Consider the following 12478-nt stretch of genomic DNA (forward strand, 5'->3'; position numbering starts at 1 on the left):
GCTCTTGCATACCTCGGTCTTTTCTCCATTTCCCCCCTTCCTTAAAAATAGCTTCTCGATAGCTACAGAGAGCACTAAGATCATTTCTGATGAGGCTTCAGTGAAGACGGATCAACTGAAGGGCCAGGTCTTTGCTGGATTTTTCCAATTTCTTAAGGACAGGACTTTCAAATGCTGTTCATCTGCTGTAGTTTTACGTCTGCCACTTCTTTTTTCCTCAAATATTTTAAGGCCACACTGAACACCATGCCAAGACATGCCAGTATTTTTTGCTAATAGCTCTTTAGGAGTCACCTTGTTGGTCTAAAAATACGGTTTCATATCTGTCAAACTGGAAATGGAAACAAATCAAGTGACAGGCTGCTATTAACAAACTGCCTAAAGGTACAATTTAAATTGGTTCTTCACCAAGTTGTCTATTACACTGGTTAATCTCTTGAGTTAGGTGCCTTTTTTATTCTTGAATGATTCATAGGTCAGTATTACAAAATGAACATTCCTCTGAAAATGGTCAGGTAGAAGGACTGGACTGAAATTAAGTGGAAAAAGCAGCCAATTTCATGCCAAAGAAAAGCCTGGAGAACTTTTGAAGTTACACCTCTAAAAAAATAAAGTCTGTCTGTATTTATTTCCAAGCAGCCAGACAAAGAAATGAAGCGCAGCTCAAGAGCTTTGCAAAGTACTAGAAGTCTCTACCATCTATATTATCTTCACACACACTTGACAGACATCATAGTAGTATTAAACTCTTTTCCAACTCTTCTTAACCTCCTAGGACCTGGCATCCACATATGTGGACATCACATTTTTGGTTATTTAGACCCAAATACTCAATTTTGCTCTACAAGGGCCTGATATCCACTTACGAGGACATTATACTGCTACTCTTCTGTCGAAATTTTAAACGAATATCCTCATTTGTGGCCCTCATTTTTCTTAGAAACAAAAATCAGGTAACCCCCCCCCCCCCCACAAAAAAAAAATCTGGTATTTCTTTGTTTTTACATTCATCGGGCCCCGATATGCCCAAATATCAAAGAGGAATTAAAGATGCATGCTGTGGAAGAGTTTGGGTCTTAGAAGGTTAAGGAAGTAAATAAGCATTTTCTCCCAAAATGTCAAACTATTCCCGATAGAACCTGTCACATTTGCTTGGTTTAAAGTGTGAAATTTGTGCAAATGCAAACGTTTTATTGAAAGGCATCTGTTCATATTAGTTACTGTGAGAAACACGTGCAAAATACCACCATCCTATAAAAGTATGTAGCATAATGCGATATGAACTCACTGCCACTTACAACTCCATTTTTGTCCCTAAGTGCATGACTGAGCTTCAGTCGATACATACGCCGACTTGCTGCAGAGATTTCCCATAAATTAAGTGTTCCTATTGGCTGGAAGAGCACAAACACGAGACAAGAAAGCAGATTCATATTTCCGTGTGTGCTGATCTGCTGCTGACGTGAAGGGTTTTGTCGGACGCTCTCGAACCAGAATTTTACCTTGCTTGGATAAAATGAGCAGAAGTCAGGTTAAGTTTAAAATCTCGTTTTTGAAAGATAAATTCAAGAAACTTCTCTGCTGCAGTCCAGACAGAAAAGAGGCACAAAGCAGTTCTAGGTATTTGATGCACATTTGTTATCCCAATGTTAATAAAGTGTCTTTTGTTTGGGAAAAAAAAAAAACATTTTCTGTAACTTCATGAACCATCTGACATGCTTAATGAACAAATGCCTGTTTATACAATATAATACTGTTTTAGGGTATGTGTGATGTAAAATGGTAGACTCTTTTCCCCCCTCTTGATGTGGATGTGATCAAATAAACAGCTCTTTTTGATGTCTGATTGTGACTTCTTTTTTTTGACACACAGATACAGCCGCTTCAGACAGCAGACAAGACAACCCAGTTTTACAGCATTAAAAAAAAGAAAAGAAAAAAAATCTAATAATTTATTTCTGTGTTCTTTTTCCACATTAAATAAAAGCTATTGGACATTTCCGGATCAAAAATAAATCAAGAGGGGACAGGAAGAGGAACAGAGAAAAACAGACATGCAAAGAAAAGAAAAACAAAACTTTTGCTCTCCTCTTTTCACACTTCGTAGATGGTAGAAAGGCTGCAGAAAGCCCCTGTGGACCAGCTGCTCGCTTGTGTGGTTTTGTGTCACACATCGACTGCCAAAACAAATGCTAATAATAATTATCTGATCAATGAACTTACATCAACTGAGAAATTAAGGGTTATAAATTTAGGATTTCAGTCACCCGAGGTCATGACAGCACAGTGGATGATCAGGATGAGGGGAGGGGGAAAAAAAACAACTGTTTCTGATGTCATTTCAGGGCAAAACTGAGTCTCTGAGAGAAAACTGGGTAATGGATGCAACGCCACAAGGCACAGCTCCAAACTGATTATTGATGACGAAGCCCTTCGGTCTGTGAGCGTGATCTGAACACAGCCACTGTGGCAGGCTGTAATGCCCATATATACCCTAATGGAACCGCGACAGTTTGGCATGACTGAGGCAAAGAGACCCAGTTCCTTCAAAACTGAAAACACCTCTGTTTGAATGAGGAAGATGGGTGGGACCTCCAGAGTAAACCACAAGTAGTTTGATAAAAATCTAAACAGTGTCTGATGAGCAGCAAAGGTAATAGTTGGCGTTCGGGGATCTATAGATTGTTTTTGTACTTTCACATCATCTCTGGATGGGGTTAAAGTAGCACAGAAATTAAAGATAAAAATCAAATCTGATAAATCAACACAATTCGCCCCAAACCCAACAGATGACCAAAAAACAAAAAAAAACATGCTTTCAATATATTCAACGTAAAGAACACTCGTATACAAATCTGAAAAAACAAAAGTTGTCCATTGTTCCAAATGCATACAGACACAAACTTACATAGACAGACCATTATGTGGGTGGCGACTCTGTAAACATCTACTCTCCCTTCCAGTCCTCGGCTCCTGGGGGTGTACCAGCTCAGCTCAGTGGTTGAAAAAGGGGGAATAAACCCTAATACATTAAAACTCCCTGTGAATGTTTGCTGAAAGCATGTGTCTGTTCTGGTGCAGCAGATTTTAAAAGAAAGAAAGAATTGAAATAGTGCCACATGGCAGCCCGCTGTGGTGCTTTCTACTTTCAATATTGTGGAGAAAAAGCACACAGATGCCCAATTGCATAATTTGTTCTTGCATTTGCAACCTGTGAAAAAAAGAGGTTTTTTCGCCCATCAACAACCACTGCAATCCGTCTTTCTGCCTTCGCTACAACACCAAGCACTAACCCTACTCCTGAAAAATAAAGGTCCACTTTTTTTTGTTCCTTCCTGTATCTAACAAGGAGTTCTTGTTGTCCTTATAAGGCCAGAACAAAATGGCAGCACCTTTTAGAGGCTCGATTTTCCTGTACGGGGCAGGGACAGGGTGGGGTGGGGGACTCTGAAAGTAGAGATGTAAAGGTCTAACAGAACATGATCCATACCATTGTCAAAAACAGCAGGAGACACACATTCATACTCACGCATACACACTGCAGCAAATTTCCAAAGAAGTGCATCTGACCTTTGTTCAAGCGAGCTTTCTTTGCCGCTTTAGTGTGTCGTCGGACTGCCCGGGCACATCCGTTCGCAGGAAAGGAGATCTTAGAATGTTATAGCGAGGTTGGCGGTGCGTCGGGTTAACGCGCCCGGGAAGTGCATTGTGGACTCGGCCGCTTGAGAGCGGCATGAGGTTATACAGGTGTCAAGTAGACAAATGGAAACAAAGTTAAAGTGAACAAAAGAATAAAATATAATCTGGTAAGAATACTTCTCAATTTTTCGCTTTTTTTTTTTTTTTTTTTTTTTTTTTTAATTTAAATTGCACGCACACAGCACACTCATCCAGGAATCCAGCATACGTAACACTTTGTCTCGGATCTTGCGCTTTGGTGGACCGGAAGCGGCTGCAGAGGTTTGCCCACTCAGCGGGCAGATCGCTGTGGCCGCGGCTGTCGGCGCTGATAGGTTTGAGTGGCACTCACGACGAGGAGATTCAGGCTAATATTGCAAATTAGTAGGAGAGGAGAGGTCGGACCACACCATCATTGGTGAGGAGTCTCTTTTAAACATGCTGTATTCTCCTTTTTGTTTTGAGAGGGGGGGGATTTTCCAGTAGCTGTCAGTGCATTTGGGGAGAAAAAATAAGTTATGATCTGCAAAAAAACAAGCAAACAGAAAAAAAACTCCTCACCCACGTCCTGTCTAGGTTTGACGATGAAGACACCGAAGCTTAAAACGGTCCACGAGTCGGGCAAAGCTTGAGGTGCTAATGGAGTGATTTGTTTCAATCAGCTGCTCTGCGCCAACATGCGTACACAAACACAGGATGGGCTTCTTGGAGAGGGAGTTGGGGATTGGCCTCAGTCTGAGTTAGTCGACAAGCTCTTATTCCCGCACTCACATTGAAACAAAAAGCATGCATATCTTTACAGGCTTCAGTCCTGGGGGCTGAGGCAGGTGATGGAAGCAGCGGCAGCAGCAGCAGCAACGGGGGAGGGGGTGCTGCACCTGCTGGACAGGATGGGGAGACAAAAACATACCAAGCACGCGCAGTCATACAAACGTGTTCTTCACTCGCTCACAGTGAAACCAACGGCAAATGACAAAAACAAAAAACAAAAGCCACTTGCTTTCTGAAAAACACCAGGCGGTACAAACACACAAACTATAGCTTTTTCCGTCCCCCTGCCCAACATATAAGGTTAAAAAAGAGAAAACAAAACAAAAATGAACTCCACAAATATCTTCCCAGTCTGTGTTTACCGCTCCACTTCCTTGTTTCATGTGGTGATGATTTTTTTTTTTTAAAGTTTTTTCCTTGTGTTTTTTAAAAGTCTGCTTTGTCCCAGGTTCTGCAGGATTTTGGTGTGGTGCCTTGTCCTTTTTGTTTTGTTATTTTTTTGTAGGGGGTGGAGTCTGGATGCACATCCTCACTTGAGCTGCCTCACACCTGGTCGAACAGGCGCCCCCGAGCTTCCAAGGTTGCAATGTCCCCCATTCAATGAGGTCACCCTCACTCGCCCCGCCCTCGTCACAGAAGGCAGCGGGAGACCCCCCCGTCGTGTAACACCTGGTGGGATTTCAGTCCATTTCTGCCTAAACGCTTGTTCAGAGGTCAAGGATAAAAGGAGGGTGTGTCTGCTTGTTTTATGCATACTTATGTGCATACTCCTTGGACACAGGTATATGTGTAAGTGTGTGTGTGTGTGTGTAGGTGTCTGTATGTGTGACTATAAGAGTGAAATGACCAGGGCAGAGCTGAGGCCGTCAAGCTGATAAGTGTTCGAGGTGAACAGCACCTGCTGTCCCGTCCTCCTCCCATCCCTTCTGTTTTCTGCTAGCGGAGCCACAGTTTGAGCCGCAGCGCGTCCACTCCGTTCAGGTAGTATCTGAAGAGCCGCTTGTCTCTGACAAAACCCAAGTTTTCGTAGAGCTTCAGGGCTGATTTGTTGGTGATCTCAGTCTCCAAAACAACCTGGGAACACACAAATGAGTGCGTGAGTGAGCTGACTGAATTTTGGAGCCTGTACTCGTTATTTGGTCGTTCGTGATTGTTTGGACTTGAACTCTTTACCTGAAGAATAAAAAAAAAAGTTAACAATACTGAAAATGAACTCGTTTGCCATCATGGGATCAACATAAAATTTCCTCTCTTTTTCACCATACACTGCCTTTACTTGTCCCCATTTTTCAGCCATTCGAGACTGATTTTCTGTTAAACAAACCTCACTCCCTTGCTCCTAACCTGCTAGCTCCAGGCCTTTTCTAGACAGGAGGGCTGTTCAGTCACCACTGTGGTGGTCCTCAATATTAGCCACTCTAACCAGAACAGATGAAAAGCTGGTACATCTGCTACTAATTTGAGAAACAGCCCAGTCCAAGACAGTGGAGGTCCAGCAAATCCACAGGATAAGACTCCTATAAACATTGCAAAGAGCATTTTTCTCCCATATTGGCTTCTCTTTATTGGGCCCCTGTCAAATCCAGAATTAAATTTCAAATCCATCTCCTCACATACAAGGTCTTGAAAAATCAGGCCCCATCTTATCTTAAAGACTCTCAATAGAGCACTTCACTTCGCTCTCAGGCTTACTTGTGGTTCCTAGGATATTTAAAAGTAGAATGGGAGGCAGAGCCTTCAGCTCTCAGCCCCTCTTCTGTGAAACCAGCTCCCAATTTGGCTTCAGGAGACAGTCTCTACTTTTAAGTTTAACATTTCCTTCTTAATAAAGCATATATAGTTAGGGTTTCTTCCTGTTAAAGGGGAGTTTTTCTTTCCCACTGTCACCAAGTGCTTGCTCATAAGAGGCTGTTGGAGTATTTTCTGCATTATCGCGGGGTCTCTGAGGTGACTCTTGCTGTGATTTAACGTTATACAAATGAAATGAAATTAACAGCTGAAATATTTTCAGGGGACAGCAAACACTTTAGACATCAATATGCACTTGTACAGTATATAGTGACAGCGTTTCCTCACCTTAGAAACCTTCAACTGCAACTGTGACCAATAAATACTCAAACTCTAAACCTACCTTACTTGTGGTGTTATATCTTGGTAGCTAACAAGCTGTAGGTGCAATATTTAAGTTGCTATTGCAAATCACTGCTTTTATAAGAGAAGATATTTGGATAGAAAGCACGAGCACAGGACACTAAAGACCCACCCACACATTTGCTTGTTCTTTTTCTTTTTTTAAATAAGTAAAAACATATCCTATAAAAACATGTACCGTTTGTGTGTGCACATTCAAAGCACTGGATATTGCTGGGTTGTATCAGAGTGTCAGCTCTTTGGTCTCAACCAGCAAAGAGACTGAAGAAATCGTAACGCTGTATCACATGTTTCATCTTCTAGAGGAATTCAAAGTCTGCAAAGGAAGCAGCGTGCATGTTTGCCGTTTTCAGGGAGAGGCAGAGCATATGAAATAGTTTATGGTAGAGGATCAAGGTTACCAGCTAGTTTAGATAAGTGAAGGACAGCCCAGGAGAACTGGACCTTGAAATAAAAACGGCTTTAAACAGCTATAAATGTTCTCTCTTTCGGTTTGTGTTCCTTTCAGAAAACCTACAACTTAGAATGGAATGCCAACAGTGTAACATGTGCTTATACTATTGATTTTATGTAGGATGCATATTTTCACAGTACGACTGAATATGCTGGCACTCTGGCTTGAATAACGGCTCTTATGTAATGTGTGCAAATGTGTTAAAGTTTGGTTCATAAACAGCGCCACTGGGTCTAGCTCGCTTACCTCGTCGCAGTCACCCTCCACCATGGCATAGATGGCCTTTTTCACCAGATTAGTACCTGAAACAAAACAGTGGACTCTAAGTAAGAAGCTAAACCCATGTATGGTCTCCATCTCCAATATATTAAAGTATAATGTTACTCATCACTCTGAGTGCAGAGTCTATCTAAACGGTGCATTTGCATAAAGAGATTTGGTTGCCCGGGACAGCAGAGAAGACGGTGAAGGGAGAGACTGAATATTCTGAAGAGGAGCGCCGAGATCTCACCGATGCTTTTCCTTCTGTGTTTCGAATCCACGGCCAGCATGGCAATGTAGCCTCGACGAAACATCTTCTTATGCATGTCAAGCTTACATACAATGGCTCCGACACACTCCTGCTCCACCATGGCCTGCGAGAAATGCACACAGCAAAAAATACACGCTCAGTGGTTACAAGTGTCCACTGGGGTGGCCACTGACAGCCTAGCAACCGTTCCTCTGAAGTTCCTGTCATCCTGCCAGTTCAGCTGGCTCCACGTGCTGACCTCTGACCTTTTTATCTTTTTTTTTTAAATAGCACTTCCTCTTCTGTCACATGTGGTGATCCAGCCAAAACTGGAAATGGGATGTTTTGGACCTTGATGGCCACAGAATGAAAAGAAGGCAGGCCAGTGTTTTCAAAGCAGAAAATTCTACCATGACACAGCACATGCAGAAGGAAACCTAAGGCACATTACTCTCTGCTAATACTGACGATTAGGATTTTATAATTGCTTTATGTTACAAATCTGTACATATGAGTGGGCTGGCACATTTCTTGATTCATTAATAACCTAAAAAACTGAATCAATGTTGGATCTGTAACAGCAGAAGACAGGTTGTTTACTGCCTGCCAGCAGTAAAATAGAAACAAAGCTTATGATCTGAAATGTTATTGACATGTGTGTGCTTTAGCTTCAGTGGAGGTCAGCTGTGACAGGCTTGGATGTGAAAAACAAAGCTGTCACACCCAACTCCTATAATGCTCCTGCAACTCAGAGTAACCAGTCAGACTTCATAACTGTGAGCGGTGCGTTCAATCTACTACTTACCAGAAAGCAGAGCTGCGGCCAGTTGTGGATGAAGTACCTGTACGTGTAAATTGAATAAGGCTCAGATAAGTCCTTGGTGATCAGTCTCATGATCCACGGCATCTGAAGTTCAGACTCGTAGCGGACATAGCGGATGCCGTGGTTATCCCCGGGGGAATCGCTCAAGTCGAGCCGGGCGAGCTCCTCGGCCGGCGGCTGCTGCAGGTCAGCCTGGCTCTCCTCATCGCCGGGCCCAGCAGCGTCCGGCTGCTCGTCACTCGAAGGTCTAGAGGGCGGCGTGTGGTCCAACTCTTTTCCCGCTTCGCAGGCCGCCTCAGCTGTAGTGAAACCCGGCATCCCGTTCACGCTATTGTTACCATGAGGAGAGTGACTGCCGTTTTTGGAACAGGGGCTGTGGCCTTCGTGTTGGCAGTGCTCACTATTGTTCCTAGCGGCAGGAGCCTCCTCGTTGCTGCCAATGCTGTTGTCACAGTTGTCTACGGACGATCTGGGATTGTCAGGCCGGTTTCCTACGTGCTGGTGACTGTCAGGGTCCTCTGAGGGGCTTGCCAAGCCGTTCAACTGCTGCTGCTGCTCTCGGGCTTGCATTTTGAGGTGAAGCGCCGCCGGGCTAGCTCGCGCTAGCATGTTTTTCTGCTTCTTCTTGACCGACCTTTTGACTTCGTTTACCGACTGAGACTTCGTCCCTGTACCGGCAGGCACACACTGCTCCCCGTGGCACGCCGGCACGCCGTCTTCCACCGCCGGTTCCGCGCTCCCAGCCGCGGGGAAAAGAGGAATTTCAGCCGGGGATGCAGGCAGTGCGCTACTAGGCCCAGGCGGCACTGTGGCCATCCCACTGCATTAAGGTGGTGATTGACACTTGGAAAACGTTGAACACAATTTCATCCACAAGGCGAAGGCATATACAACCAATGTACGAGCTAGTTCATCGAATATTGCATAAATCCAGGGTTTTCTGGGGCGATAACGTTTCCGCTGGCGATGGTTGTCGCTGCTTTCTCCTCGATTTCCCTGCTGCCGCAAAGTGCCGTCGCAGCAAACGCCATTGCAACGGCATTCATACACGTTTTACGACAGTAGTGTAAAGCATGGCTGTTGTACGGTTTTTCCCCACTTCCATTGCCCCCTGCCCCCCGAGCCTCTTTTTGGTCATCCTTGTGAAACTTTTTATATTGTTTGTCAAATTTATCTAACCAGTCAATATTGATATTTACCTCCTTCTGTTCGCCTTTATGTTCTGTCTGCTTTAAATAATACATATGTTTGTGTCGTACCCTGCATTGCCACACTGTACTCACAACATTGTGGTAATGCAGACCTCTTCAACACTGGATAAGTCAAAGGTGACTGAAGAAGTCCTTTTGCTGCCCCGTTAAACCCAAGAACATATCATTCCTTACCAGCAGAGGGCGCCAAACCGAAGCTTTAGCATATGGAATAGTTTTGTAAGCGCAACAACAGCAACACTGCATTTTCTCCACAAGATGTCGCCATTCGACCAGTTTGTCGCTTCATCCTGCAAAGATGGTGCAAGTTTGTGCGTGTATGTCCAGTAGTATCCAATCATGGCCTACTGTCCTTTCCAGAAGCATACTGTAGGCTGCTGTTAATTCATCATTCCCAGGATGCTGTGAAGCAGGAAAACCACAACTCTGCAGCGGTTCATATTACACTCAACATGATAATAATACAAAATAATTTGTTTTCTGTTTATATTTACATTTAACCATTTCCCTTAGTCTACTAAGGAACATATTCATATTCTTCTTTCACTTTTATTACGTTTATTTCCTTTTAAGGTTTCATTTTTCCTTAACCTTTATTAGACACAAAAGTACAGAGAGCTGACAGAGAAGCATGGAAAGAGTGGAGGGAATGACATGCAGGAAATGGTCTGGGGCAAGCCTCAGTAGCAGCCTTTGGCATACGGATCACCTGCTCAACCACAAAACCTATATACATTTGTCTTTGTAATCAAAATAGTCTAGGCTCACATTAGAGGAATAATCTCCAGATAAAATTTGCCAGGTGCACAAGTCATGAGTTTGAGTATTGGAACAGAGTTTGTGATATCATGTGCCAAGAAACCCCCCCAGAAAATAACAACCAAAAACAAAAATTTTACAGGAGGCAGCAGCCTGCCTGTGGAGAGCGAGAGGAGAGAGATTGTGTGCCAGCATAGGAAGGAGAAGACAACAACGCAGAAGACTGCACAGGGGTCCTTCCCCTGTTACACTGTGAGGGTGAACACAAAGTGTGAGGTCACTGAAACTCAAATGTAGCGACAGGAAGTCAAGTGATTCTGAAAAATGTTGTTACTGTACTATTCTGTTGCACACAATGGGCCATGTTTTATTACCACAGTACCTGTTTCTGAGTATCGATGCTCCTCATGCCCTGGTAACTGTGTTACACATCTTTGTGTCACCACGTGCTTTTCCCCTCACAAAACACACACATTTAGGTAAGCCTGAAATCAGCATGACATTACAGAGTATTAACTTTGATATTTTTAAAATAGCAGTACAGTGCTCTAATTATTCAGTGTCAGCAGGAATTCATAGGACAAGAACTTCAGGAAACGAGAAGATAAATTATGCATTTCTAGTATCCACACAGATTCTGACCAAATATTTATATATGTTGACTCCCCTTATCTGTAAGGTTGTTTTTGGTGGTGATGACTTATTTATTTGAATCAAAGGTTTTGGGTGAGTTCATTCTAAGAGCTGTAAAAACTGTAATGCTTAGCTCTTGTCAAAGACATAAAGCTTATCCTTTTCACAAGGTGTTCTTTAACAAGATAAATGAGATGTGTCTTTTAATCTCAAAACAGACAAAATGGGTGAAATCAACCATCAGTGTATGTGTTACATCTTCATCCTTTGGCTGCTACTTTTTAGGGGTCGCCACAGCAGATCATCTTCCTCCAACTCACCATATCCCTACCACACTCCTCTGTAACACCAACCCTCTGCATGTCTTCCTTCACTACATCCATGAGCCTCCTCTGTGGTCTTCCTCTTTTCCTTCTGCCTGGCAGCTCCATCTTCAGCATCATATTTGTCTTGCCTGCCAGCACGAAAGTTTGCTTTCTTTTCCTTAACCCTGGAGAACCCATGGGGTCAGAGCCGACCCCAATGGTTTTCTAGGGAAACCATGGGGTCAAATTTGACCCCATGGTTTCTCCAGGGTTAAAGTCCTGCTTTTTCTGTAATCGATGGTCAACATTTTGGATGTTTCTTCTTGCTCTACGTCTCTTCCTTACCTCAGGGTAGACCTTGACAGATACTCCAGCTTTTTCTCAGTTTTTCTGGCAGATTTCTTGCAACATTTATACTCATCTTAAGTGGAGGGAATTTCAAATGAATTCAAATCTGCAGCAAAAACACTGTGACCTGCCGTACCTTTCCAAAAACCCTTTAAATCACGCATCAAAATTCAGCTTCTGTGTTGATGACTAAATAGTTTCCACAAGACACATATAGGTGTCTTTCCTCTGCATCCATATATCCTTACTCTTGTTCCTCTCAACTTCCATAAATATGTTTTCCAAAATTAAAATTATTGGCTTGCACCTGTGGCCACAGAACACAATTTAAACTATACTGCACATTTTGTTCACAAAGACGTGCCCGACTAATATTTGCTCAAACTGTGGACAGTTTTACCAAAACGAGGCAAGGATTTGAAAATCGTCTAGCAGTATCGCTCTGTAGCGCCCTCCAGCTGTAGCTCCAGGTACTCTGAAGTGGATCGCTTTCTCACAAAGACACAGTTGAGTCCAGTCGGCCTGCCACAACCAGACCATGACACAAAAGGTCTAAGTGGGAGCGCTAGATGCTAGAGAGCCTGACTTTGCTCTTTCATGCTAACACGGATTGATCTTTCAGTCGTTGTCCGTCCTACACAGCTGCCATGAACATACGCGAGTTTTGAAAGGGAGTCATATTTTACGTATAAATATACATTACAGAGAAAGAGGCCGAGATAGGAGGGAGAGAGAGAGACGTCTCTTTTAAAGCTAAGCCTTGGGGCTGAGAACTCTCTGAAGAGCTGGAATCAGACATGCACAATCAGTTCCCCTCTTCAAATCTCCTTTGCA

General features: G+C 43.3%; 1 protein-coding gene across 2 annotated transcripts; it reads right to left on the reverse strand.

Annotated features, from left to right (window-relative positions):
• Window positions 1–3406: 3406 nt before the first annotated feature.
• On the reverse strand, window positions 3407–11040 carry naa30 (N-alpha-acetyltransferase 30, NatC catalytic subunit). 2 transcript variants are annotated; one of them, XR_014907727.1, is made up of 5 exons: window positions 8371–11040; window positions 7566–7689; window positions 7301–7356; window positions 6779–6916; window positions 5383–5523 (listed from the first exon to the last, which is right to left on the reverse strand). XR_014907727.1 is itself a non-coding variant. In XM_085383314.1 (4 exons), the coding sequence occupies exons 1-4, from the start codon at window positions 9202–9204 to the stop codon at window positions 5386–5388; spliced, it is 1152 nt and encodes a 383-aa protein (XP_085239440.1). In that variant the 5' UTR covers window positions 9205–11024; the 3' UTR covers window positions 3407–5385. The 2 variants fall into 2 exon arrangements, 1 of the variants encoding a protein (XP_085239440.1); XM_085383314.1 differs by lacking the exon at window positions 6779–6916 and having other exon boundaries at window positions 3407–5523; window positions 8371–11024.
• Between the last annotated feature and the right edge of the window lie 1438 nt (window positions 11041–12478).

Source organism: Rhamphochromis longiceps, linkage group LG15 (assembly GCF_057381845.1).
Source record: "Rhamphochromis longiceps isolate RC_006_pf linkage group LG15, R_longiceps_female_GT1.1, whole genome shotgun sequence".
Classification (NCBI taxonomy): domain Eukaryota; kingdom Metazoa; phylum Chordata; class Actinopteri; order Cichliformes; family Cichlidae; genus Rhamphochromis; species Rhamphochromis longiceps.